Source organism: Felis catus, chromosome X (assembly GCF_018350175.1).
Source record: "Felis catus isolate Fca126 chromosome X, F.catus_Fca126_mat1.0, whole genome shotgun sequence".
Taxonomy (NCBI): Eukaryota; Metazoa; Chordata; class Mammalia; order Carnivora; family Felidae; genus Felis; species Felis catus.
The window spans coordinates 58,067,064-58,094,633 of record NC_058386.1 but is presented as its reverse complement, the minus strand read 5'-3'; the positions used below and the strand labels follow the sequence as shown (position 1 = coordinate 58,094,633).

The window sequence follows — 27,570 nt, the reverse complement described above, 5'->3', positions numbered from 1 at the left end:
TCATAAGCTGAAACTTTTATTATGATTTTTTTCATTATAGAAAAGAAAGAAAAAAAGAACCTTCCTTATGTTGAACCAAAATCTGCTTTCCCCTGACTTTCACCCATTAGATCTCAGCGCCCTTGGAGTCATACACAGAACAAATCTGCAGCTTCCTCTTCCCCCTTGAGTCCAGCAATGATTTGCTGACAGTAGACAAATCTCTCTCTGGATTTGCCAGTTCCCTCGCTGCTCTCACCACTTTTTCTCGGCGTATACTTTTGTTGACATCTCCTTTGAGGTGTGATGCCTGCACTGAACAGAGCAGTGCAGAGTGGCACAAGATGATCACCTCCTTTATTATGGACAATATACCTTCAGTAATACAACCGAAGGTCAGAATACTTTTTGTAGCAACAAAACTGTGCTTTTGACTCATCGCTCATGATGAGCGCTCATTTACTCTGAAACCATTTAAGCCATCCCTCACATCCTACATTTGCAGTATTACATTTGGGAGTTCAAATAAATGACTTTATATTTGTCCCTAGTAATTTTCATTTTCCTATAGTGTGTCCATTACACCAGCCTCTTGACATCTCTATGAATTCTGGTTCTGTCATCTCACCTTTTGGGTCTCTCTTTCATTACATCATTACAAAATATATGTAATTTTCAAATTTGATCTAGTGACATGAAAACAGAACCCTTTTGTGTGTAGTCATTCGACTGGCTAATAACCTGCCTAAGTTTATCTTTATCCATTCCACATTTCTCCATATTGTCCCAAGACTGTCACGAGAGGACGTTTTGTTGCACTCACTCCAGATACATTGGAGGTATAGGATTCTCCTCATCTACCCATCCAGGCACCCTAGTGACGGAAATGAGCTGAGTGGGGAATTATTTGTTTGGCCTCCAGGCGAGGGCCGAGAGATCTTTGCTTCCTTCTGTAAGTGCTCACCAACCGTCCTTTTAATCATTTGTTCTAGAATCTTGCCCTCGATCAATATTAAACGTATTGATCTGTAACTTGTGGGATTGATCTCTTCCCAATCCTAAGAGTGTGGAGTCACATTTGCCCATCTCTAAGCTGCAGTGTGCATCTTCTTTGCTCTCCATGGGGTTTCCTAACTTGAGGTGCAAGTCTTTGCGATGCCCTGGGCTGCTATCGACCCACACTATGAGATGGAGTTATCCAGAGCCCCTAAAGGCTCTCTTGGCCTAGACGGCCTTCAGGAGTCTCTCTGTGGTGCTGCTTTGTCCTTTCCACTCTGAAAATCCTCCTTGCAGGAGAGAAGGGACAAAAGGGGAGCTGAGGGGATTCTGTTTTCTCTCTCTAAAGCCATTAGCAAAAGAGTCAGGGTGTCCTATCCCGTGTCTGATGACGGTCAAACGCTTCTGCTGCTTCTGCTGTTATGAAGACCTCCACGACCTGCCTTTCCCATCTGATTCCCCCCCCCACCCTTTAACTTGAACCCTCTGATTCGGTGAAGCCAGTCCCCTCACTGCTCCTCAAGCATGCCTAGATTTTCTCATCTTCCAAGCTCAGGCTGAGGCCTTTCTCCCAGTTTGGAGTGCCCGGTCTTCCAGCTGCCCACTCAAATGCCACTGGAGAAATGTCTCCAGCTACTTTAACCTTCACCATGCAACTGAAGTCACATGCTAGACTCTGCACTTCATTTTATCATAGTTCAGTTTTGTATTCCTTTTTTAAAAAACGTTTACTTATTTTCAGAGAGAGGGAGAGCATCCCAAGCAGGCTCAGCGCTATCAGCGCAGAGCTCGATCTTCGGAACCGCGAGATCACGACCTGAGCAAAAATCAAGAATTGGGTGCTTAACCGACTGAGCGACCCAGGCGCCCCTCAGTTTTGTATTCCTAACAGTGTACACCCCCAAAGGGGCTGTCTTCTATCCCTCATAGTATAGAAACTAGCATCGGGCCAGGTCTACAGTCCTGATAATCGTACTCACTTCCTATGGAGACTTCCACAGTGACCAACCTCTGGCCCTTCACACACACCAGTGGCTAAAATCCCAAGGTAGCTGTGTCCAGCTCCCCGAAGGACTAATCTAGAAACCAGATAAATTGAGGGATGCAGGCTGGACCCAGTCTAGGCACTAATGATTTTTGGATTGTGAAATGAAATCCAACTACACCCTTAGCCCCCCTGCAAACAAGGGGCTGGGTTTTTAGCTGGGGCTCAGGGCTGGTAGTCAGTAATGGGGCTGAGAACACTCAAGCTATTTGGGCACAGCATTGACTGCCAATTAGATTGAAACCTTGCTGTCTTGAAGCCTACCTCTTGGAAAAGTGTGAAAGACTGACTGTAATGTATTATTGATGGGTCCGAAAAACGATTGGATCTGGGTTTGCTACAGCACCTTCAGTTCTTCAGGGAGAGGCAATGTCTAAATCCTCCCCCAAATCGAGAGCCTTCTAATTTGCAGGTATGCGCATGTGCGTGCGTGCGCGCACGCGCACACACACACACACACACACACACCAGAAAAGGAGGCCCAGTTTGGTAATACCTAAGATGGAGCAGTCACAGGATCATAACAACAAAGTTTCTGAATTGACCTGAAAACTTCATGTAATCCAGCCCTCTGCTTTTAGGAAGATGAACACCAGTGCTTTCCTTAGTAAGTCATTTCATTTAGTCACTATTATAGAGGACTTACTGACTGCCTTAGCAAAATTTCTCCTCATGTCTACTGTAATCTTTTCCCTTCTGCCATTCTCAGAAAAAATGGAGAAGAGACCATCAACTCTGTCCTTATCTAGGAGTTCAATTTTTGAAGATGATAGAGCACACTTGGCACATAGTAGGTCTCCACAATTATTGAAGTTTGCCTCATCAGCTTCTTCCTTTCTAAATAATAATAATAATTTATGAAGACCTAGTCCTTTGGCACATTGGTTTTGCTCTTCTCCAGACCCTCTCCAGCTTTTCCACATATGCTGGAAATGTGTTGACCAAGGATAGACCCATTAATGCTTTAAAAGGCCAAAAAAAGAAAAAAAAAATGACCATAGGAAAGGTCATATATGATTGGACTGGATCCTAGGTCTGTTTCTAACACTAACCTTGATGTTGGGCTTTTCTGGGCTCATTTCCCCAATTATGAAATAAGTGGGTTGTACTATAGTATGATTCTGAGGTGATTTCTAATTCTAAAACTCACACTCCGATTACTTCCTAGCAACTCCATGCTATATTTTTGTTATTATAAGCTAGTATTCACATTAGTTTGGGAAAGAAAAAAAGGAGGGAAAAAGGGAAGGAGGAGAGGGGCAGAAGGAGGAGGGAGGAGAAAACCAGTTCTACACTATGGACTCATTCAACTTGTGACCCATCCTGTCACTCTCCCCCCAGTTCTTTCTTTCTTTTTAACTAAAGTGTGTCCAGCCAACCACTGCCCAACTCTCTCATCCCCATGTACCATATTAGCATATTAGTTCTCAGTTTTGGTCTTGTGTTGATCCCATCTGAACATCATCCTGTCGTGTTGGTTCATCTCCCTCATTTTGTCAGGGTCACTTTGAAGAATTCTATTCCTGGTTTCTGAGGTGTCAGCAACCTTGCCCAACTGTCACACTTGATGAGCAGACTCCTGGTTCAGTCCTTCAAGTCGCTGAGAATAATATGAACTACCATAATGCTAACCCTGTGGAGCCCCACTGAATCTGTCCCCCGGGGTTGACAGGGAGCTACTGATGATAACCCTGGAGAGAAATCTCTTCCAGGGGCCCCAGGGCCTTCTCCAATTTTAATTCACCGACCAGAAAACAAGTATCCCTGGGGAGGAGAGGGCCCCTGCTCTGTCAGTCACCCAAGGCCAGGGGGCATCCACATATCTGATGCTACACTGGATTCAGTCATGTATGAGAAAAAATGTCAGCATGTTAGAGGTCACACCTCTTCCTAGCCCGCAGTCTAGGATGAGGGCAGGATGGTGGTGATGGGGGCAGTGGCAGAGGCATTGGTGAGAAAGTGGGGGAGGGGGAGGAGAAGGAGGAAGAGGGGAGGAGGAGGAGGAGGAAGTGTTATTTTTGCCATTTCATTAGGAGACCTGTGGTGCTGAGAGAAGGCTTCAGCTGCAGGAACCCAGAGTGTTGGGGGGACTTGGTGGGGCGTGTTATGGGGGCAGCAACCTGCTTAAGATTGGACAGGCCTTGATGTGTGCAGGGGGGCCAGCAGAGTGCAGCCCAGATTTGTCTCAGCTTAAAGTCATGGGATGCAGAGGCAGGCTGGATTCCGAGCCCACAGGGGTGCCCTGCTGGGGGCATCTGTTGGGGCAAGGCCTGTGCAAGGGAGGCAGGTTGGGAGTGCTAACTGGATTTTTTATTTTTATATCAAGACACTGTGTTTAAAATTTTACAAAGGACAAACTCCATGGGTTTCCGTTAGTGTTTTAAGAACTTTTCTTTTAAAAAAAAAAAAGCCAACAACAACAAAAAACACTGCCTTTTTGAAAGAGAAATGACAGACACAAAAGAGACTCTGTAAAGAAAATGGGGTGAATTTCTGATACCATTACCCCAAGGGCAGAGGCGGAACCCAGATTACACCCAGGGGCCCAATATTGACATGGCCTCCACTAGAACCTCATTCACCAAATCTAGGGTCCCCTGGTCTAGCCAGGCCAGTGCATGTGGCCTTTGGGGAAAGCAGGTCACCCTGCAGTCTCTGCAGCCCTCCACAGGGGCACAGAGATGGCTGGAGGGTTCTCCCCCTATGGCCTCCAACCCCATCCAGAGGTAGCCCCTTCCTCCTTCCACCCCATGGTCTTGTTCGAATCTGTTTCTTTCTTGGGGTCATGTTTCTTGGTCGGATTGTGTGAGTGCTAGGGGTTCCAAAGACAGAGAGACCTGGGCCTGGAGCCTCCCTTCCAGAGCCTTTTGCACTCATGGGTTGGAGAGGCATTTGTTCCAAAATTGTTTTAAAAATCAACAAAAACAAGACCCAGAAAAAAGACCAAGTCTGGGGGAGAAAGAGCTACCCTGCTCTTTAAAGCTCCCAAGTCTGGAGTTGGTCGGTGGTGCAGTTCCAAGAGAGGTGGAAGGCGAGCACCAAGGGGGGTGTCCAGCTGGTGCTTTCAGGCCCCCAGGAATGTCTGTGGTCAGGCTCAGGGAGCTGGCTTCAGCTGCTGTTCCACGGGTCCTCAGTTTCCCAAGGACTCATTTGCGTCCCCGTTTGAAGGGTTTGTTCAGGTTTACTTCCTTATTTGTGTTTTTGTACATGCGGGTGCATGTCCACGTCCATCTGTTTGTGCAGGTGGGTCTGCTGTTGGGTGTGGGTGCGTGCGTATACATATATGTCTGAATGTGTGTGTGTGTATGTGTGTGTATGTGTGTCTGTGGCTGTGTGTGTGTGTGCATGTGTGTTTGTGGATCTGGGAGGGAGGGAGCCAGGAGATAGGCTGTGCTCTAGGCTGGAGCTATACCCGGGTAGTGGAGTGTGAGTGGGGCAGGCCAGTACTGTTGAACCCTGCGGCAAAGGTGTTATAAGGGTGCAATGTCTGCAGCCCTACCAGGGAGTTGGGAATCATAGTGATGGTGTTGGGTGTCATGAGTGGGATGTCATCAGGGGAGCGTCGCAGGGTCAGCGTGTAGTCAGGCAGTGCAGTGAGGCGCAGTGTGTCATGGGGGGGACCAGACTCACATTCATGGTGGGTGGGGCCCAGTTGTAACGCTGCCAGCTCCTCCTCAGGAGCAGCTCCCAATTCAGGGGCCCCAGCTCCCCTCTGAGGGCTAGGCTGCCGCAGGGGCTCCTGACGCCGTTTGTCCTTGCGGTAGTAGAGGGCAGCGAAGGCCAGAACATTAAGGAACAGGAGGGAAGCCCCCACAGCGATGGTGACACTCAATTCAGTGGAGTAGTCACGAGGGTTCTCCACCAGGAGTGGCCCTGCATCCTGGTCCCCGTTCCAGGACCCTTGGGCATTCTCATTGCTGTAGGCAGGGGAGATTGCTGGCCGCTTGGTGCTCCAGGTCTTGCCGTTGGGCCTGCGGGTGATGTGGGAGCTGTGGGTGGTATCCGGGGGCGGCACTTTGGTGGTTGTGGACGTATAGTGGAACATGTCATGCAGGTTGTATAGGTGGGGCACCAGGTGTTTCCAGAAGGCCACCTTAGTGGCCCGGTAATGATCGCGGACCCTTGGTTTCAGCCCGATGTGAAGGTAGAGCTGGTCTCGGGGATTGTATTTGGACCAGGCCACTTCCTCAAAGCGGTTGGCCTTGGTGTGAATGAACTTGGTATCTTGGGGGACCGGCTTGTTGGGATCCCTGAAATACCACATGGAAATCTGGGGTCACCACTCTACCTACATGAGGAAAGGGCCCAGAATTCTTCCTCTCACACCCACTTCTGAACCTCGTCCCTAGTCTGTAACTGCCCACCATTTCCATGTTTTTCAGGGTCCCTCCTTCTGTCCATACCCCTCCTCTTCCCCAAGCCCTGAATTCCTATTGCCCACTGCATCATGGAAACTCATCCTTCCCTGTGCCCATCCTGTAAAGTCATGCTGTAGATGCTTTTTCTTCTCACGTGCTACGTTGCATCCATCAATCTTTTCAGCTGCCTAGTTTTTCCAAGAACCCTTGAAAGGCTCTTTATGCATGTACTTTATTCCCACCTTACCAGGCCTCTGACCATCTAACCTTGAACCCCAATAGGTCTGCTGGTAACTCTCATTCCTGCTTGGTCCTAGTGCTAGGTGAGTTCTGAGCCTCAACAAAATTTTCGAGAAATGGCACGACTCAAAAGGAGGAAGAAGGAAGGGGGTGGAAGAGTTTACCAAGCAAGATTTTGGGAGTATCTTTAAAAAAGGAGATGATGGAAGAGGTTCAGACAGAGGAGCAGAGGGGAGGGCATGCTGGGGTCCCAAAGAAGAACAACCCCCCAGTTTCTCCTTACCCGGTCTTGGCAAAGTTGGTCCAGTAGGTCATGACGACAGCGCTGAGCATAACGTCATTCTTGGAGAAATTGCAGGGGAAGAGGTCAGTGGGGCCTACCATAGGGACACCAAAAACATAGGGTACTTCGTCCCCATGAGCTGCATCTGACCAAGCAGGCTTCATGAGGCTCTGGCAGTGATGGTAGAAGGCGTAGAAGTAGGTAGGTGAGCCATAGCGGGCATGCAGATCAGCGGTCACCACCGAGGGCTCCACCCACTGGTGGTCAGTGAAGAGCGCCACCAGTGTTTTGCGGCGGGTCTCAGGATTGTCACGGTCTGCCCAATCTGTGTACATGAACTTGATGGTCTCCCGCAGGGTGTCCTTACCCTCAGGATAGCCATACAGATTGTCTACGAAGTTGGAGACTGAGTAGTCAAAGTCAGTGCCAGAGACACCATCCTCAGGGTCCACCACCCCTTCCACAAACTTGAGCCCCTCGCCCTGGTTGACACCTAGCATGATGTCATAGTTGAGAAACTCGCCCTGCTCCATGAGAATCTCAGGGTCATCAGGAATGACATCACCATCAATCACAGGGCCAAAGGCCACGTGGTAGCGGGCTGGCTGGATGTCCTGCTCTACCAGCTCCTTGGCACTCTTTTGACGAAGACAGTCCACCATGTCCACCGTGTCTAGCACGTTACAGCCTACCTTGTCTGCCAGCAGGCTGGTATACTTCACTGGTTGGTAGTTCACAGCCCAGCTGGACAGAGCAGAACCACTTTGGATGATGGCCCTCTGGAAAAGCCCTGCAGAAGACAGGCGGCACCACATCAGACCTGTCATGTCACCCACAGCCTAGGCCTCCCTTGCCTGTCCCTGAGGGACACACTACAACACTTCCTCACTCCTTTGTTACTGAGGCTGCCCTATGGGTGGAATGAGCTACACAAGAAGAACAAACCTTTTGGCTGGGATGATGGATTAGGACCAGCAGAGGGGTTGCCGGGCCCCTGCACCGACTGGACCCCTGCCTGCTTTCTTGCTTCCTTGTTCTGGGAGGACGGTTGGTAACTTGAGGGTTAAGGGAATGCCAGAAAGAATTAACCCCTTGGGTCCCAGACATCAGCTTCCTTATGCTCACTCTCTTTATCTGTCCTTGTCTTCCCTCCTTGCTTCCTGCCCAGCTGGGCCCAGCTCTGTGCCAGCGCACCACCAGGGAGCTGGCGCTTCCGCCACAAAGGGGTCTTTTTCATGAGAGATGAGAAATGCAGGCAGGAGAGAGCCTCACATTCTGGGAGTTTGGGGAACGATTCCCGAGGGCAAAGGCCTTGGGGTCTGAAAGTCTCCAGGGAACGTGCCCTCCCAGGGTGTAGTCTCCACAGAGAGTTTCCTTTTGCTAAAGCTACTGATGCCTCAGATCCAGTTTCCCCCTGGCCAACAGAGAGCCAGTCCCCCAAACTCAAAAAGTGGGTGATTTGTCCCCCTCCCCGGGGGGGGGAAAGGGGTATCATGATCTCCTTGGCCCCAACATTCCCAAGTGAGGGATAATAATCTGGCCTCCAGGCACACAATTCCTTTCCTCTAAGAGAAAGGCAGTTTGCATGGGTAGAAAGAGAGGGAAAGAAATATAGATTGCTACTTAAGAGACAGCCTTGCTTTTTCTCCATGAATCAATTGCAGAAAGGCAGAGACCAACCCTTTGCAGCAGCCAGGACCCTTAGGAGACAGAATACAGCACCACTCCAAGAAAGGCCTTCCCTTCCCAGGGAAATCGGAAGAGCCACCGTTCCGCTTTTCAGACAGGGACACCCTCACAGCCAGTCACTTCACCCTCCTTTGTGGAGAAAGAGATTCCCATCCCCATTACTGTCACCTAGAAACACATTCTAAGGCGTGATGCAGGTCCCACAATGGTGTTCCCTCACCAGGGTAGTCCCTGGAGGGACAGAGACAAAATTTCTAGGTCAGAGAAGGTGATTTTTCTCTCTCAGAGTGACAGGCATTCTTCAAAGAGAGACTGAAAGTCTTCCTGTGACAATATCACTAACTCACAGGGTTGACTTCGACAAAAAACCTTGTCCTCTCCCACAGATTTCCTCACTTCAAAGAAGGGCACCTATTTCAGGAAGACCTCTTCTTCATGAGAAGCTCACGTTTGCCTCTCAGAGATAGAATGTGCTCTAGAGTTCAGAGGTGAAGAGAACTTTTCCTGCTGAGCCAAAAAGGGCCTGTTTGGCTCGCTTGGAAGAGTCACTGGCAGAGGGACCCATGGCAAGGATAGAGGCTTTCCTTCCGGTAAAAATGAGAGTCTCCGTAGGAGGGTAATACAGCCCTGGGAGGAGGTCTGGAGTTTGCTAACAGACCCCCAATCCCTTAGAAAAAGCCCACCGCGCAGGTCAGTGATCCTCACTTCAGACCCATCTCCTCGCTCAAGGACGGTTCCCCTCTTGTACAGACTTGCTTTTCAGAGAAACGCAGAGAATGAGTGTTTCTTACACCTAAAAATGAATTCCCACCCCGGATATCTACCCTGAAGTCACATGTCCTTCCCAAACTGAAAGATTTCCCCTGCCCCCCCTCCCCGGCCTCCCAAAAACCACTGTCCCTTCAGAGAGACTGTCTGCTCCCAGTCACCCAAATCTGACTCCCACATCAGAAAGAGGATCTTACTTTCTCAGGATATAAACAGGATTGTCTCTTTCCCTCTCTCACACTGGGCGAATTCCTTCTTCCCCCTAGAGAAACATTTCCAACCCACATCTCCCCACAGGGATACCAAAATGTCAGAAGAGGGCCTGCTGATCCCCCTGGGCACGCTGGAGCCTTGGAGGCCCGACACTTCTCTAGTTCAGGTTTTGCCCCAAGTGTTACTCACCCTCAGAGTGATGCGACAACGTGAGGAGGCTGACACAGGATGCGCCGATGCCTGAGCCAAAGACGGTAATTCGGCGGGGATCACCACCGAAGAAGGCAATGTTCTCGCTCACCCAGCGGAGGGCCTGGATTTGGTCAAGGAGCCCATAGTTGCCCTTGGCAGCCTGATCACCAGTGCTCAGGAAACCTGGATTCAACAGAGGGCATGAGGACAGTGAAGGCAGAGGGATGGCAGATTTGGGTTATAATGGCAGGCAGGAGATGGGGGCACAAGGACAGAGGATGAGCACGCAGCGTGGTTCTTTCTGCCTAGCTACCGTATACCATTGCTTCTTTCTGCAAGGCCCAGCACCATCCATATAGGAAGGACCGGCTCCTGGCCCCCCACCCCCCATTCTCCAGTTTGAAGGGAGGGGTCTGCACACTATCCAAGGGGATGCTTCCAGCTGCGAGTTGGGTAACATGCAGGAAGTGAAGAGCAGGGGCCCTGGAGTCAGATGGTCCTTGGTTCGAGTCCTGGCTCTACCGCTTACTAGCCATATAGCCTTGGGCAAGTTATTGAAAATCTGTGGGCTGTAATTTCCTCTTCTGTACAATGGAGATAAAAATGCTTCAAAGGGTTGGGGCACCCAGGTGGTTGAGTCGGTTAAGGATCTAACTCTTGATTTCGGCTCAGGTCATGATCTCACATGTTGTGAGATCCAGCCCCGTGTTGGGCTCTGTGCTGACAGCACGGAGCCTGCTTGGGATTCTCTGTCTCTGTCTGTCTCTCTCTGCCCCTCCCGTGCTCATGCTCGCTCTCTCTCAAAATCAACAAATAAACTTTTAAAAAATGCTTCAAAGGGTTGTAGCAAGCATAAAATGAACCTAAGCATCTCTAATATGCTTAGCACTTGGTAAATCTAAAGTTACTTCTCTTTCCCCTTCCTCCCCTCTCTGAAGGAAGTAAAGATCCCAAGAGGCAACAAGCTCTCCCTGCCCTTCCTGTATGAGGTAGTCCATCTGCACCTCATTCCCGGGCCTCAGGTGGCCCCTCTCCTCTCATTGTCAGGACAGGTTCTCATTTCCCTTCCTCCAAGACCTAATGAACCAGAAACTCTGGGGAGGAGGCCCAGCAATCTGTGTTTCTAACAAGCTTTCAGGTGATTCTGATGCCTGCTAAAGTTAGAAAACCACTGGGTTGGACCATGTTTTTCATCTGGTGGAGAAATGGGGAAGTCGGTGCAGTGTGTTACCACAGAAACAGGCCTTCCCGCCCGCCCACCCACTGGGATTTGCTGCTGAGGAGACATGTCACCATGGAGACTACCTTCCCACCCACCTGCTGGGATTCGCTGCTGTGGAGACTTGTTGCCATGGAGACTACCTTCCCGCCCACCTGCTGGCTATCCCACAGAGATGTCCTATATTCCCCCCCACCACCCTGCTTCCATTTCAAACTGATCCTGCTGTCTCATTTCATCTCTGTTCCTTGATCCCTAGGCTCCTTGGAAGGCTCTACCTTCTGCCCTGGGCTTTTGGAAGGGTTCTTCCTAGGTGCATAGCTGTGGTACTCCTACACGTTAGAAACCCATACCTGGCTCAGTATTTTTTGACCCTACATTTCAAAGCTCAGTGGCAGCACCTGGGATGAACTTTGTGCGAGGCCATGTTCGAGGAGGCTCCCTCCGCTCACAGAGAGCTCTTTGGCAGTCCAGGGGCAGAAGCCAGGTTCAAATGGATTCAGGCAGGCACAAGACCTCATCACTGTCTTTCTCAAGTCCTTCTGTTTCTAGCTTCTGCAGAAGGGCTCATTTCACCCTCTTCAAGGGCGTTATTAATTTATGTTTGGTACAATTAAGTATGTAAAGCACTTGGTTATTCCTCTCAGGACCTAGCCACAAGCCCTCTTTAGCTTCAGGTTCCTGGCGAGGAAACGTGAAAGAATTAGAGAGAGCCTGAATAAGGATGAACGGAGGAGCCCTTGTTCCTCTAGACAAGGGAACCAGCTTCTCCTTTGCCTGGCCCATTCACAAACTGAAGCTTCTGCTGCGAGTCTTAAAAAGTGTGCTGACCAAGACCCAACCCAGCTGTCTGAGCCTGAGACCCTCTGGCCAAAACCACCATGTGCTTCTCTTAGCCCGCCTGTCCTCTCTCCCTTCCTTTCTCCCTCCTCCATATTTTCTTTCCCTTTTCTATTATTTAAGCAACAGTAGACTTGGCTTCAGCCTTGGCCGAGGTGAGGTATCGTTCACTGAAATGTGTCAAATACATCTGTCCTACCAGAAGAGCCTGCGCTTGAATGTGGTAAAGGAGATTTGTGCAACATGTATCGATTCCCTGGGTTAGGAACAAAGGCCTGAAAGGGCTGGGTGGAGGAGTCAACCATCACTTTCTGCTCCCATGGCTCCCATGAACCTCGGGATGAGAGGCATAAAGCACGTGGATGACGCCATGTCAAATGTCCCTACTACAACAGTCCTGCGTGAAGAGCTATTATCCGACGGGATCAAGCTGGATCTAACGTGACTGGCCACTAGCACACAAAACCTGGCAGTCTGGGAGAGCAGTCACTCGCTGCTAGTTCCCCAGTAACTCAGCCATCCACGGAAACCACGTGAGGGTGAGGGCTGAAATCCCAAACTCCGTGAACTGTCAGAACAAATCTGAGACAGTCTCCCTGGGTCCAAGTTTAAACTGCAGCACATGGTTAGCTGCTTGTCAACAGATGAGGGAATCTGGCACAGTGTACCCAAACCAGATATCTCTGCCACTCAACGCTTGACGTTTACCAGGTTTTCAGTTTGCCTGGAGGGTACCTGAGCAAAGATGTAGGATTAAATTCTGACACCCAGAATTGGCAAGCCCCTACTTCCTCAGCCGCAGGGATGTCCACATCCTATATCCTGCTGGGGTCCTTTTCTTTTGTTGGTCTCAAGCCCCATGGGGGTTCCTCAAATAATAGGATGGGATCCACGGACTGGCCTGTGACATTCTCCAAATAAATGAATCACTCAAGATGTCCAAACAAGCACCTCAGAGTAAGCCATCTTTTTGGGCTCAGTGCTTCCAGAGAAGCCGAAGGGAGACTGAATGTTTGCATGTAATTGGAGTCCAAAACTGGCCGCCTGATCTGGGATGCTTTGAGAAACAAAATGACAGTCTCAGCTACACAGCAAAGTCCCCAAGTGTCAGGGACAAATCTACGTTCTGCATCTGGCATCAAGAGACAAAAACATCTTGTATGGGCCCAGAATCCAATCAGTGGCTCATTGATTACATTTGTGTTCCAGAGCAGGCAGTGTAGGATACACAGGAAGGGGTGGGGAATTTCTGACCGAATCTCAGTTTATGACTCCTGAGGTCTGGGTAATATTATCATGATCATTAACTGCTGAAGTCCAAAGAATAATACGGTGGAACCTTGGATTGCGAGTAGCTTGTTCTGTGAGTGTTCCGCAAGACGAGCAAACACCTCTAATAAATTTTAACTTGATAAACGAACGATGTTTTGCGTTACAAGTAGTACGTGACGCCAAACTGACATTCATGATCACAACTGGAGCCAATGGTTCTTGAAATTCACTTTGATATACGAGTCCTTTGGATTATAAGCATGTTCCCGGAACGAATTGTGCTCGCAAACCAAGGCTTTATAGTATTCCTGCCCCCAGATGTGCTGTTCTGGTTATCCAAATGAAAGGAGGTGGTAAAGTGGCAGTGTGGGGGGGGGGGGGGTCTTAACCTGAGTTCCAGGGATGAGTTTTGGTGGTATCCATGGAACCATTTCTATAGGTTTGTGTGTGCACATTTTTATGGGGCAGAATCCATAGCTTTCATTAGAATCTCAAAGGGGTCCAAGACTCCCCCAAAGGTTAGGAAGCCTAAAGGATATAGAAGCCCAAAGAACAGTTGTGCAGTAATCGGCAAACCAGAATACCATAGGGAGCACTCACTCGCAACAGCCTTCTGTGCAGCCCACAGCTCTCAAGTGATGCTTCAAATCCTGAATCTCTCCTTCTGCCTCCTTTCTCTGTGTCACTCTTTTCCCCATTTCTTCCCCCCGCCCCTCTCCTTACTTTTCTCCCCTCTTTTCCCCGCTCCTCCACTCTTTCTTCTCCTGCAACCCTAGCTGGTCCAATAATATGGAACTGAAGCATATTCTTGGTACTCTCTGGGCTTTCCAATAAAAACAATAGAATGGAGCTTTGTGTTCCTAATTTTTAAAAGCAGCTGAGGCCGCCTGGGTAGCTCAGTTGGTTGAGCATCCGACTTCGGCTCAGGTCATGATCTCACAGTTCATGGGTTTGAGCCCCACATCTGGCTTTGCGCTGACAGCACGGAGCCCGCTTTGGATTCTCTGTCTCCCTCTCTCTCTCTCAAAAATAAACATTAAAAAATTTAAAAAAAATAAAAGCAGCTGAATGGAATATTTTCTATCACTCTCACTAAGAAAATAAAGTAGTACAGGCGCCTGGGCGGTTCAGTAGGTTAAGCGTCTGGCTCTTGATTTCTGCTCAGGTCATGATCCCAGGGTCGTGGGATCGAGCCCAGCATCAGGGCTCCTTGCTGAGTGTGGAGTCTGCTTGAGATTCTCTCTCTCTCTCCCTCTCACCCTCTCCCCGACTCGCAATCTCTCTCAAATAAATAAAGTAGCAAATTACTTTTGGCCTTCAGCTACTGGGTATGTGTGCCTGTATACCTGTGTGACCTTACTCCTGTATACCCTTCAGGGACTGTGCAGCCTGAGTGTGTGGATTTACAGCCACCTTCATGGTACCATTGTTACTGTCAGAGACTCAGATCCCCTTCCTCAACAGGACAGAACACTTAAGGGAGCCTTCCTGTGATGTCTGGGGCAACTCATAAAGACGGAGGAGCAGCGGCAGAATCACGCAATGCAAACCCAGTAGCTAGCCAAGAGAGACCAGGGAGAGAGGCCCTGCACGCTTCATGCCCACTATCCAGATGCCACTGAAGGGACATGGGCTCCACTTTTTTCAGGGAATATCATGCCTCCAGTCTGAAACCAAAAAAAGGTGTCTTGCTACCCCACATAGCGTTAAGAGTAAGTCAAGAAAAGTTTGCCTTTCTGTGTTCATAAACTGCTCCCGGAACTGAAGCACCAGGGCCTCTGGGATTAGAACTGGCAAAAACAGTACACTCAGAAGCAAATTAAAATAAGGTCCTGTAAGCTTGGAGCCTGAGCCTGCTTCCGATTCTGTGTCTCCCTCTCTCTCTGCCCCTCCCCGCTTGTGCACACTCACGCTCTCTCTCTCTCTCTCCCTCTCTCTCTCAAGAATAAACATTAAAGCAAATTATACAAAAATAAAAAGTAAATAAATAAAATAAGGTCCTGTCAGCCAACTGGCCATGGAATAAATCATGCCTTTGCTGGTGCGGCATCCAGGCCTACAGACCTGATGTACAGCCTAGACCCCTCACTGGAACTTTGAAGATACAAGCCCTCCAGCGAAGAAGTTGTCTTCCTCATGAAACTACAGGATATGTGACCGCATGTGCCCTCTGAGGCCTGAGTGGGCATCTGAAAGGGAGCAAGACCCTGTATGTGTAGTCACACACTCTAAGGTACTTGTTTACCTCAGGACCTTGGCCACAGATAGGCAGTAAGAGTCACCAAGGAAAAATAAAAATAAAAAAATTAAATTAAAAAAAAAAGAGTCACCAAGGAAGATACAGCACAGATTTAAATGCATATACATTTAAATCACCCAAACAAGCGGGTGGACGGCAGACTACGGGTGCGGAAGGGCACATGGGTATGGATGAGGAGGCGTTTGGGAAATTAGTGTGTATGTGTGGCAGTACATTTGTATAATGGGGTGGGAGTATAAGGGGAGGTAGGCATGGAGAGAGTAGTAGAAATGTGTCTGTGTGTATATACAGGGTATGGACATGTGGGGTATGCTCAGGTGTGGGGGTGAGTACAGGCGTGTGTGCACAGATGGGTTTGGATGGCCAGGTGTGGGTATATGGATGTGTACGTATTTGTTGGGTAGGGTGGGGGAATATGTACATATGTACACTGGCTGTATGTATCCAGGGTATGTATGGGAAGAGTGTCTATGTATGTATGTGTATGTGAGAATGTGGGTACATGTGCTGGAGGCCTATGGGTATCTACATATGGTGGGGAGATACATAAGTGTAGTGTGCAGGATGCGTACATAGATGTGGAAGCAAGGATAGGAGGTGTGTGTGTGTGTGTGTGTGTGTATGTGTGTGTGTGTGTGTCGTATTTGTGTAAGCGTGGGGTGGGGAGGTGTGGATGTGCAGGTATGGATGTATATGCATAGGGAGGGGGGAATGTTGGCTTGTATTCATGTGGGGAAGGTGAGGGACATATGTGTATGTGTGTGTTGGAGTAGGTGTGAAAGTGGGCTGTGCAGGGGGATACAGGGATGTGTGTGTATGTGTGGAAGGAATATGTATATGGATTTAAGGTATACGTGTGTGGGGTTTATGTGTAGATGTGAATGTGCGGGGTGTGGGTCTTTGCATAGAGCATATACATGGGGGTAGAAGGAAGTGGGAGTGTGGGCGTGTGTAGTGTGTATGAGTATAGATGTGGATATGGAGATGTGGAGGGAGAGATCTATGGGAATGGGGGGAGTGGGAGATAACTGTGTACGTATGGGGTATGGATGTAGAGTGTACAGAGGTATATGGGTACGAGGATATGTGTGTGTGGGAAAACTGTACGTGTGGAGAGTATATGGAGTGGCAGGGGAACGTGTGTATGTGAGAGGGAGTTTGTAGGTGTGGATGTGGGGGGCCTATATGTTTACAGTTGTATGTGTGTATTTGTGGGGTACGTGAGAAATGATCATAAGCATGGAGGTATATGGTGGGAAGTGTGGATGTGTGAACATGTGAGGGTACGTGGGTGTGTGGATATGTGACTGGCTAGGAGGAATATCTCTGTATGTGTGGAGGTTTTAGGGATGTGAGCATGGGTGGGCAGGGATGAGGGAAGGACACCAGAATATTAATGGGCCCTGAAAAACTCAGCCAAGCAAAAGTCTGAAAGCAGAGACCTGGCTTGAGACTTAAGAGAAGGTGTGGAGGTTGCATCGGGCTTGCTGCTGTCAGCACAGAGCCCGCTTAAGATCCTCTGTCCCCCTCTCTCTGCCCCTTCCTCACTTGGGCTCTCTCAAAAATATATACAAAACATGAAAATAAAAACAACAAAATACATTTTAAAAAAAGACAGAGAAGGTGTGGGGGTTGAATTGAATTTCCAGTGGCAGCTGAACATTCCAGGAGCTTCCAGCACTTGGGGAGGGGCCATGTGGTAACAACATTTTGACTATGGGCATTAGCACCAGCTAGAGAACCAAGGCCAGCATTAAGTCCCCAGCATTCTTTCCTCCTTCCCTGAGAACCCAGGCTTCCTTCTAGGCACCTAGCAAGGAACCGTACCTAGCACCCCAACACGATAGTTGAGGGTGATGACGATGACGTTGCCATAACTGGCGAGGACGCTGCCATCAATCATGTTGCCCGTCCCTTCCATGTAAGAGCCTCCATGGATGTAGACCATGACGGGCTTAGCGCCACTGTCCCGAATGTCTGCAAGGAGAAGGGGTAAGACACAGGCTGGGTAGGATGCCCTTCCTCCCTCACCCCCGCCAGCCAGCCCTGGGGGGGTGTGGGTAGCAAAGCTATCCCAGGTGCCAGGACACCACCGCCAGCTCTGAGGGCAGGACTCGTGGGGACTGCTCAGCCTGGAGCTCAAGCATCAGCCAGAGACTTGGCCAGAGTTGGACTTGAGTGATGTTTGTAAAGACTCTGGTTTCAGCCTCACAGCTGAAGGCAGTCAGCCATGCCTGGTACATCCAGGCTCAGGTAGGCCATGGCTGGGCTCTGGGGACGGGGAGCAGGAGGAAGAGGAAGGGCTGTTCTCTTAGGTGAATCGAGTGAGTCCCTGCCCTGGGCACCCAGGGGTCCTGGGACCTGACATGGCTTCAGAGAGCAGGGGCTGGGGAGCCCTGAAACCCCCAAGATAGACCAGTTACATGGAAATACGGCCATTGGCAGCAGCTGGCCCCCCAGTGCAGACAGAGACAAGAGGGGTGGGAATAAGGGGTGGCACAGGGAGAGAACAAGGAAGGGTGTGGGTAAAAGGGGGTGAATGGCAGAGATGGGGTGGGGGGAACCTTACTGACATGGTTTCTCAGCCATGTGCTCATTTACCCCATTCTCCCCGGGCACCAGGCAGACTTAACTGGAAGCACAGGGGATGGGGAAGAGGAGAGGGCCGGAACTAAGAAGGAGAGAGACCCCCGCCCCCAGTCAGCATTAAGATGAAGGTGGAGCCTCCCCAGAGGCCATTCAAGGAGAGACCTTCAAGCCGCCTGCTCCTAAGTCCAGGCGGCACAGCGGCACTGGGGCTGGGCCGTCTAGAGAAAGCTCTCCACCTGACCACCTCCACCTGCAACCTCTCAGTGTGTGAGCTGGACCAACAACACTCTTCCCCAGCAGCACGGCCCTACCAGCCACCAGTGGGGCTCCCCCTGAGCTGCTTGGCCCCCCCAGGGGTGGGGGGGCAGGGCCAGGGCAGGGAGGTGGAAGGGGATGTTCCCTGCTGCCAAGCAAACACACCCTGTTTTCCCAAGGAGGAAGGAAGACTGGTTCAACCATCACGCAAGGATCTCATGCCATCTACTAACTGGGCTGTGGTGTCCTGGCCTCAGCCTGGCACTGTAGCCCTCAGCCTTTCTGGCCCGGTCCTGAGCCTATCACAGCCCCTGGCCCTGAGGCCGAGTCTCTCTTTCTGGGAGATGGCCGGGGAGTTCTTGGTAGTGCTATGCTCCAGCCCCTTCGGTTGTCACTGCCTCACTCCTCAGTGCAACATCCTGCTGGGCCCCTCTCCCAGGAGCCAGTCTCTCCGTAACACACAGGGGCCTCCGCAATGAAACACAGGTATCTCCTCGCCATCCAGTTTCCTTCATGCCTCTCCTCGCCCTCCCTCAGCCCTGCTTTCTCTCCACTCTCCCTGCTGATCAGTAGGGGCAGGTGCCCATGAACCACAGAAGATGGGGGAGGAAGCTGTCTCTGGCAGTGGCTGCTTCTACTGGAGGACTGAGGACGGGGCAGGGGGCGGTAGGGGACCGGGGCGAGGAGGATGCCTTCCCCATGGCTCTGTTTGTGGTCCCCTGCTCCAGCCAGCCGTGTCCATCACCCTGGAACTCCCAGCGGCCAACCAGGCCAAAGATGGATGAACAGCCCAACAGCCTCATAGAGGAACAAAAACACACCAACGGACGGACAGACAGACAGACGGGGCTTCTCCCCATCGAGAGGGGGAGGGGCTCTGTGCCATGCACCAGCCGCCGCACCCTGCAGCCCCCAAATACCTTCATCTTCATCCCCGTCATTATCCGCTAAGTCCTCGCCCTGTTTCTTAGCGCCGGATCCTGGGGACCAGACACGGGGAGACACAACAGCACAGAACAGAGAACAAAACAGAGAGAGAATTCAAAAACAGCATGACTGCAGTGTGGCCCAGCAAGCCAGCTCTGGGCTTGGGCCCAGGACAGGCAGGAGGGATGGCAAGAACTGAGGGAATGGGTGGGCTGAGGCCCAGACCTTCATCAGGAGGATGGTGTTGCAGGCCCCTGTGGTGCTGGCCTCCCTGCACCTCCCTACCCCGCCTCCCTGCCCCCAACAGCCCATTTCAACCAACTACCTTCCCAGTTAGGAAGGAGGTAGCAGCCTGTGGGCCAGGGCACAGAGCCAGAGACCCACTCAGGGAAAGGATTTCCTCCGGGTGGGAGGGGCTGCGCACGTGTACGTAGGCAGGCTGAGCTGGAGAGCAGGGGCAGGCACTGAGGGTGAGAGGTGGCGTCGCCAGCATGTTGGACATGGACATGAGCTATTCGGGCAGAGACGGGTACTGGGGCGCCCAGCCCTGAGCTACCTGGGCCCAGTGGGAAGGCTCAAGCTGGGCCTCAGCTGACCCTGATTCTCAGAGGAAAAAATTGGGAGATGAAGCTTTCCCTCTGGTCTTCCTCATTGGGGCCCCCTGCTCTGGCTAATGGCAAATGGGGTTCCTGCTCACAGGAACCAGGCCTAAGAGCAGTAAGTGCTGCTTTGAGATCTAGAGAGAGCCAGAGAGGGAGGGAGGGAAAGAAGGAAAAGGGAGAAGGAAAAAGGGACGAGAGAGAGAGAGAGAGAGAGAGAGAGAGAGAGAGAAATAATGGTAATAGCTCCTACCATCTACTGAATATTTACCATGTGCCAGACACTCTACTTCTGCCATATGGTTTGATCCTTACACCCCAATGAGGTAGGCACTTGTCTCTATTCCTGTTTCACTGATGGGGAAACTGAGGTTCAGAGAGGTAAAGTGACTTGCTCAAGATCACATAGCTAGGAAGTGCTAGAGGTCAGATTCAAACCCAGATCTACTTGACTCCAAAGCCCATGGTCTTTCCACTGCACCATGCCACCCTTCCAGGATGGGGTTGGTGGGGGGTGTGGGGAAATGGAAGGAAAACATCAGTGAGAAAGAGGTGGAGCATGGAGGGGAGGGGAGAGAAGGGAAGGAGAGAAAAGAAGGGACCGGAGGAGAGAAGAGAGACATTTAGGACCTGTGGGTAAGCTGGCACCAACTCTCCTTCCTGTTCTAAGTTGATGAGAGGTGCATCTTGAGCGTGGCTGTGGAGAAAGAGGACCTACTGCCTGGAAGCTGGTCAGAGTAGGGAGACTGAGGTCATTCTGCCAGCACCCCAGGGCTTACCCTCTTGTCTATGACACCAGATGCTCTCAGCCTGGAGGCAGCAAATAGCCCTCTTTCTCAGCTGGTCCAGGCTCTGGTGACTGAATTCCCTCACAGCTATTAATCAAAACAGGAACCGCCCTCATATTACAAAATGGCTAGGGCAAGAGCCCGGCCCCGAGGGGCAGAAACTGCCTCCGGCTTCCCGAACTTTCAGTGGCACCTACCGTCTTAACACCTGCCAGTTACTGCCCTCAGAAACCCTGTGGGGCACAGGACAGCATCATCCACGCAATGGACAGAACCCCACACGGAAAGGAAGTCCTCATCCCTAAACGTGAATTCCCTCCAGCTTGATGGGGGTGAAAGTGGGGGGATAGGGCAGGTCTTCCCCTGGAAATCCCTTACTTCCTGTGGGCACTGACTTAGAAGGTGAGTCCGCTTTGCCCCCACCTCCTCAGCACCCCCAGCCCCCGCCCCCCCCCAAGTGTCCCTGGGTTGCCTTATGGTCCCAGCCTCCTCTGCACAGATGCCTTTGCTCCTTCAGCTTAGCACTTGCTGAGCAACTCCTTGTTGCCATGGCGGTCACCCGGGCCAGCCCGACCACCATACCCCGTCCCAACACTGTGCTGCTGCAGGATCCCAACCAGGCCAGTCCTACCTACCCTACGCACACCACAATCCTAATGACCTCTGCGGGCGTATCTCCCCCAAGAAGCAGGGACTGTAATTCCGTTCCAAATGGCCACCAGGCCCCAGATAAGGAACTGATCTAAGCAAGGAAAATGACCAAATGCTCTCCCCACACTGTCTGGAACTCACTTCCCAGCTTGGCCTGTGGGGCTTAGCTAAACCAGCTGAGTTCCAATACCAGGACAGGAGCTTCTTTGGAGTAGTGGTGAGGCCTTTACCTATTTCTAAATCTTTCCTCTGCCTCATATCCCTCCACAGCCCCACAGTGCCCAGCTCGCGGGCATTGCCCACAGTCAACAATCATGATAGGGAAATGTTTGCATTTGAGTGGAGCTGCCAGGGAGTGCTATAGCCAAACTCTCAGGACTGGACAGCCCTGGGCTCTCGCTGGCACCCCAGGGAGATCATTCCTCCTAGGAAATGGTTATCGTGAATGTCATTACCGTCCTCTCGCCAACCACCGCCCCTGGAAGTAACCCATGAAGAGCTGGTTTACAAGACCCTCTTCCTGAATTCATTCACAAGCCAACGGAATGTTAAGGCCACAATGGTCCCCTATGCCCTCCTTCACGCCCCCCTCCCCGCAGAGGCAGATGCAGAGGCTCTGACGGGGGAAAAGTCGTGCCTGAAGTCTCTCACTGTGAGTTAGCAGAAGAGCTGCGACTCAGTCAGGCTTTGTGGGTCACAGACCTGTAGTCTTTTTTGCAGCACCGTGAATGCTCCTTCCTTTGTGCAAAGAAGCGTCTACTGATGGCCTAGTGCATGTGAGGTCCTGGGCAGGGTGTGGGGATGTAGTGGAGCACTATCCCAGAGCAGCAGGCCCGCTCGGTGCATCAAGAGCGCATGGAGAACACGCTCAGCATGTGGCTCAGCATGTGGCTTCCCGGAATCTGCCCCTGGAGACACCTCCTCAGCAGGGGAGCATCCGGGCCGAAGGAATCCTGATGGCCCCACTCAGGGAAACCCTGCCCTAGGATTTCAAAGGAAAACAGAATCCAAGCTTGCCAACAGGTTGTACGGAGCAGGCTGTGATCTTCCACCTGTTCCTTAAGTTGTTCCCGGTGCCAATTTGGCCCACCTCATCCACATTTCACCATTTTTTCCAGAGGCAAGGAGGTGAAAATGAGCAGATAGGAGTTGCCTTGCGTTCTACAGTGGAAAGAACACTGCCTGCCCCAAGGGTCAAGAGACCCAGGTTTGGGTCGCAGCTCCGCCACAGACCGGCAACAGGGCCTCGAGCAGCAGCAAGTCACTCCCCTGGGCCCGTTTCCTCATCCGTAAAATTGGGAAACTTATTCCTGCCTTAGAAGCTTCCGGAAACGTGGGGAGGATTTTATGAGCTAAGCATGAAAGCGCTTTGCGGAAAACAAGACGTGGTAAACGGACGGGAAAGATCCTTGACCCAGGGGGACCAAATTCCTCCCGAGCAAGAGGGTAAATTTAAAATTCAGGATCTCATGCCTCCTTCAGAGTCCTTAGTTCCCAGGGACCCCCATCGTCTGCCACCAGACTAGCCAGGGTCAGTCGGCCAGGCTTCTGGCCAGACGTGGTGGCAGGACAACTTTGGTCTAAACTTCAGGGTCAGAGAGCTGAGTCTAGACTTTGGACCCAGGAAAAAGCACGGAGGGATGAGTTGGTGGCTCCCCAGCCAGGAAGAGAGCAGGGTCCCTGGCTCCTCTCAAATGCCTAGAGTTTCCCCCGAGGTGGAACTACCAGGCTCTGTTTTTGGCACATGCACTAAGGCAGAACTTGGGGCGGGGGGCGGGGGGGGCGGGGACCGGCAGAAATGGGGTTGCTGCTTCTGCTCTGAACCTGCCTTAGACCACCAAATCCTCCCTGAAAAGCAGCCAGGGCCCTTGGATAAGGTAGAGCTTATGCCTGCTCACCGACCGCCCCCTGAGCCTGGGCTACTTGAAGGAAGGCTGGGTCTTCAGGGGCAAGGGCAGGTGGGCAGGCAGCCCTCCCTCTCTCTCTCTCTCCCTCCCCGCCGGCTCGCTACCTACCTCCTTTCCTACAAATTTTCTTGTTGGGCTTTCGGGCGCATTCCTTGGAAATCCGCTTTACTGTAAAATGAATAAAAAACTAAAAAATAACAGGAGGCCTCTGCCCAGGGGCATGCACCCCCCACCCACCCCCAGGCCCCAAGAGCTGCTCTGCGGGCGGCACATGGCAGAGAGCCTGTCCGCCATCTCCTTGTTTCTGTCACTTACCTTAGTGTGACCCCCGCGGGAGGAGGCATCGGCTAGCCAAAGAGGAGGCACCTAAGCAATGCCCACCAGGCTTGCCCCCCGCCCCCCACACGCACCCAGCTCCCTTGGCCACACACACCTACCACCTTTCAAAGCAGGCGGAATGGCAACAGGGGGGCCTGGTGGAGCCAGCATCCTCCCGCGGGCAGCTGCCAACAGTGACCCATACTCCCCCGGGGAACCCCCATCCAGCACTCTGGCCCTAGATCTGTCAAAGCTCTCAGGCCTGGCCAGGCCCCTCCTGGTAACAGTGTCACTCACACATGGGAGCTCAGACAATGCTGGGAGAGGGAAGAACAGGGAGGAGGAAGGGGGAGGCCGAGCAGAGTGATGGTTAGAAGCATTTTCACAGACAGACAGATGCATGCTGCAGGGCACACGACCACATGCGAGCCACAAACACAACAGGGCAGGTTGGAGGCGGGGAGGGCACAGTGCCTGGCCACAGCACTCACCATCCTCCGTGGGCACATAGACATTCAGGTAGAGGCAGTCTTCATTGGGCTCCTGGATGTAAGTAGCGACAATATCCAGGTTGGCAGTGAACCAGACGGGCAGCATGACTTCGGGCACAGCCGTGTGGATGTTCTGGGGGCACACTGGGGGAAAGTGCGTGGCGTTCCGGATGCCCGACCAGGATGGGGGTGGCTCGGGGGGCAGGAAACGTTTCTCGCCGATGGGGGGAGCTGCGTAGGGCACCCCCAGGTATTGGTCCACAGGCCCCAGGATCTCACTGGGCAATGGTACCCGGGCACCCCTTAGCTTCCCAAAGTGAGTATTGACTGTGGGCGCTGGGGCCTGGGTACTGGCCCTCAGCACCAAGCTGAGGAACCACAGGGTGAGGCACAGACTCCGGCCAACGGTGGACTTGGGGCTCAGGGACAGCGAGGGCGGGCCAAGCCGCAGCCACATGTTCCGGGCAGGGGGACTGGCAGGAAAGGCAGACTCCAGGGTCACAGCATCAGCCCCATAGGCAGCCCCTTCATGGCCACACTGACTTGAACCTCAAGACTGAGCTCTCGAGGGACACCTACAGGTGCCCCGCAATGCAGAGAGGTCGTCCAAGCACCACAGCTTCACAAAGGGGACTCCCTCAGGGCCAGACAGGCCTGTGGAAAGAGGGAAGCATGCGTCATCCAAGATGGTCAGGGAGGGCTACGGAGCCTAGGAGCCTAGGAGCCTAGAAGGGTCTTTGGGGCCCTGCTGGGCTCGGGCTGCTCTCCTACAGTTAGGAGAGCGCTCCCGTGCCAGGGCTTTGAGGGACCCACGGATGATCTCCACTGCTGGTCAGAACCAGTCTAGGTGCCTGGCATGGTTGGAAAATCCTAGGGAACTGGCACGGTGACAGTTGTTGCCACTGCAAAGCTCCTAGTCCCCAACTCTGACTCCTCAGCTGATGGAGCTCATCGGGGTCAGCTGGAGCCAGAGCAGCATGTGGGAGCAGGGGGTGGGGATGACTGGACATGGAGCCCAGGTTCCAGCATGCCACAAGTGAACACCGAACTCTCTAGACCCCCGGCCCCAGGAACCCCACACGGGGACCTCCCACACGAGGAGAGGGTAAGATTGTGAACCTCACTCTGGGGTTCTGGAAAAGCAGCATATAGGCAAAAGGTCCCACATAGAGACCTCTTCACCCTCAACCAGGGCAAGGGGCAGGATAGCCACTCACCAGAGTCCCCAGACCCTCCTGCGCCCCTCCTGTACATTTCTCTTCAGCCCTCACTGCTCCCAAAGTCTTAAGCCTCGGTCCTTTCTGTCGGCTATCTCTAATTCACACTGAGTGCCAGAACTGAGGCAGAAACCGCTCTGCCTAGCACCCCAGGCATTGTTGATGCTCAGCCAGTGTAAAATAAACAACGGAGTGTGGGGGACACACACTCAGAGCCTCATGGAAATAAACTCACAAAGACTCAAAGAGGGAGTGAGAGAGACCAAGCCAGGATCACAGACACTGCGATATTCACTCACAGAGACATATATTCCAAACCCACAGAGATCCCCTCATATAGTCCCACATTCTGAGACAGAGAGCCTCACAGAGCCAGAGAATCACAGAGAAATACATTCAGAAACACACACAGAGACTTACTGAAGCAGAATCACACACACCACATAGGTAAATATCCAGAGACATACACGGCATAATGGTGACACATAGGTGGAGACAGAAACAGAAATACAGCACACTCAAGATATATGGGCTTTCTGACACACAGTTATACAGTCAACACATAAACACAGGCACACACAGACACTGCTGCATGGACACACACACACACACACACACACACTTTAGTTTTCCCTATTTCTGCCGCCTTCCCAGATTGCCGGCCTGCTCCTTTAAGAACTGGCTGAAGGGGTGGGGGAGGGAGATTGGGAACGCCCGGGAATCGGCTACCAAGAGAGGGGAATGAGAATGTGTGTGTGTGTGTGTGTGTGTGTGTGTGTGTGTGAGAGAGAGAGAGAGAGAGAGAGAGAGAGAGAGAGAGAGAGAGAGAAAGGCAGAGAGACAGAGAGACAGAGAGAGCGGAAGGGAGAAGGAAGGAGAGGGAGGGAGAGGGAAGGAGAGGGAGGGAGACAGAGAGCGAGCTAGAGAGAGAGAGAGAGAGAGAGAGAGAAGGAGAAAGAGAGGGAGGGAAGAAGGAGGAGGAGGAGGGAGGGCGGGCAAAGCAACTGAAGGGGTGGAGGCTCAGAGGAAATGGGGAGCAAAGTATGGGGGTTAGATCCCAGACACTGCCCAGAATGCACCCGGGTTGGGGGGAGGAGGAGAAAGGGAAGGAAGGGGTAGGAGTAGGGAGGTGGGGCAGGGGGGAGTGGGTGTGTGTGTGTGTATGGGGGGGGGGGAATAGTCCGCAGCTGAGTTCACACAATCCCCCCATTCACCGTCTCCATGGCAACTCTGGGGCACAGACCGCTCATTCACACGGCTTCCCCGCCAGCAACCCCCCCACACCATTAACCCCCTCGGTGCCGCCCCTCCCCACAAATTCCATTAACCCTTTCAGGATGCTTTCCCCAGTAACCCTTCAGTGCCAAATGCCAGTCCCCCTAGAGTCAAATCCTTGCAGCCCCTCCCCCGCGAACACCTAGACAAATCCACCGACCCCCAAACGCCCTCTGTACCCTAGGACCCGCTCTGAGTCCCTAAGGCCAAGATCTCCATCCTGGCCCAACTTGCAGTTTGGGAGAAGATAAGGGGAGGAGGCAATGCTGGGGATTAGAGTGGCATCTGGGGTACTTTTGGGGCTGGAGCAGTATTGGGCGAGGGGCATTGTGCAGGAATGGACTGGTATTGAGAACTGCAGTATTGGGGGCTACGCGGTTTGGGAATGGTATTGGGGGACAGAGCTGCATCGGAATGGGGGAGGATAGGATAAAGGCCTGGGGGGGGAGGGGGGCTGCAGAGAGTGGGGGAGGGAGCCTGGCTGTGAGATGCTATGATGGAAGAGGGATGGGGCTGCACTGCGGGGGAGGGGGGACTGGCAATGTGCAATACAGGAATAGGGCTGGGGGCCCTTAGTAGGGGTATTTTGAGGAGCATGCGGCCAGGCTGTGGAAATAGAGGTACCACGGGTGGTAGGATGATAGGGATGCGGGATTCAAGGAGGAGGTGGAGGAGAGAAGCGGAGGGGGGTTGGATTGGAGGGTCATGGGTGCCGATGGAGAACATGGGGTTGAGAAGGATGGGGAACACTGGCTGGGGAGTGGAGAAGCCCGGGATTGGGAGGGGATAGGATCGGGTCAAGGTATGGGCAGCTAGAGGATGAGAGACCGGGGCAGGCGGCCTCACCTGTTCCCCGGGCTGTTGCGGGCGACTGAACCGGGCCGCGGACCACCCATATCGCCTCCAGGCCAAGGGCTCCGCACCTGAATCCCCGAGATCTGCTCTCCGGCAGCCTGGCTGCTGTGCCCGCGCACCGAGGGGGCGCGCTGCGCGTGCCCGGACACGGGGGGGCGCGGTCCCTGCCATTAACTCCTTTTGTGCCAGAGATGGCTCAAGTCCTGGGGCATGGCCCGATTCCTCCTTTGCTCAAGCACGCTCTGCTCACCCTCTCTCCCTCTCACACGCACACCTCTCATTTCAAGACAGGTGATCATCCAGGGCAGCTAGCTCAAACTTTACCTGCAACCTTGAGACAAAGG

The 27,570-nt window shown here is 52.3% G+C and overlaps 1 protein-coding gene across 10 annotated transcripts; it reads right to left on the bottom strand.

Moving 5' to 3' along the window:
• NLGN3 (neuroligin 3) lies at positions 1–27,570 on the bottom strand. 10 transcript variants are annotated; one of them, XM_045050469.1, is made up of 9 exons: positions 27,218–27,358; positions 24,459–24,533; positions 23,880–24,023; positions 23,179–23,238; positions 19,119–19,178; positions 17,182–17,331; positions 9,761–9,946; positions 6,902–7,691; positions 1–6,270 (listed from the first exon to the last, which is right to left on the bottom strand). In XM_045050469.1, the coding sequence occupies exons 3-9, from the start codon at positions 23,983–23,985 to the stop codon at positions 5,427–5,429; spliced, it is 2,196 nt and encodes a 731-aa protein (XP_044906404.1). In that variant the 5' UTR covers positions 23,986–24,023; positions 24,459–24,533; positions 27,218–27,358; the 3' UTR covers positions 1–5,426. The 10 variants fall into 10 exon arrangements, with proteins under 10 accessions (XP_044906404.1, XP_044906403.1, XP_019679500.1 ...); XM_045050468.1 differs by lacking the exon at positions 27,218–27,358 and adding an exon at positions 25,097–25,936; XM_019823941.2 differs by lacking the exon at positions 27,218–27,358 and adding an exon at positions 27,551–27,570 and having other exon boundaries at positions 23,880–24,533.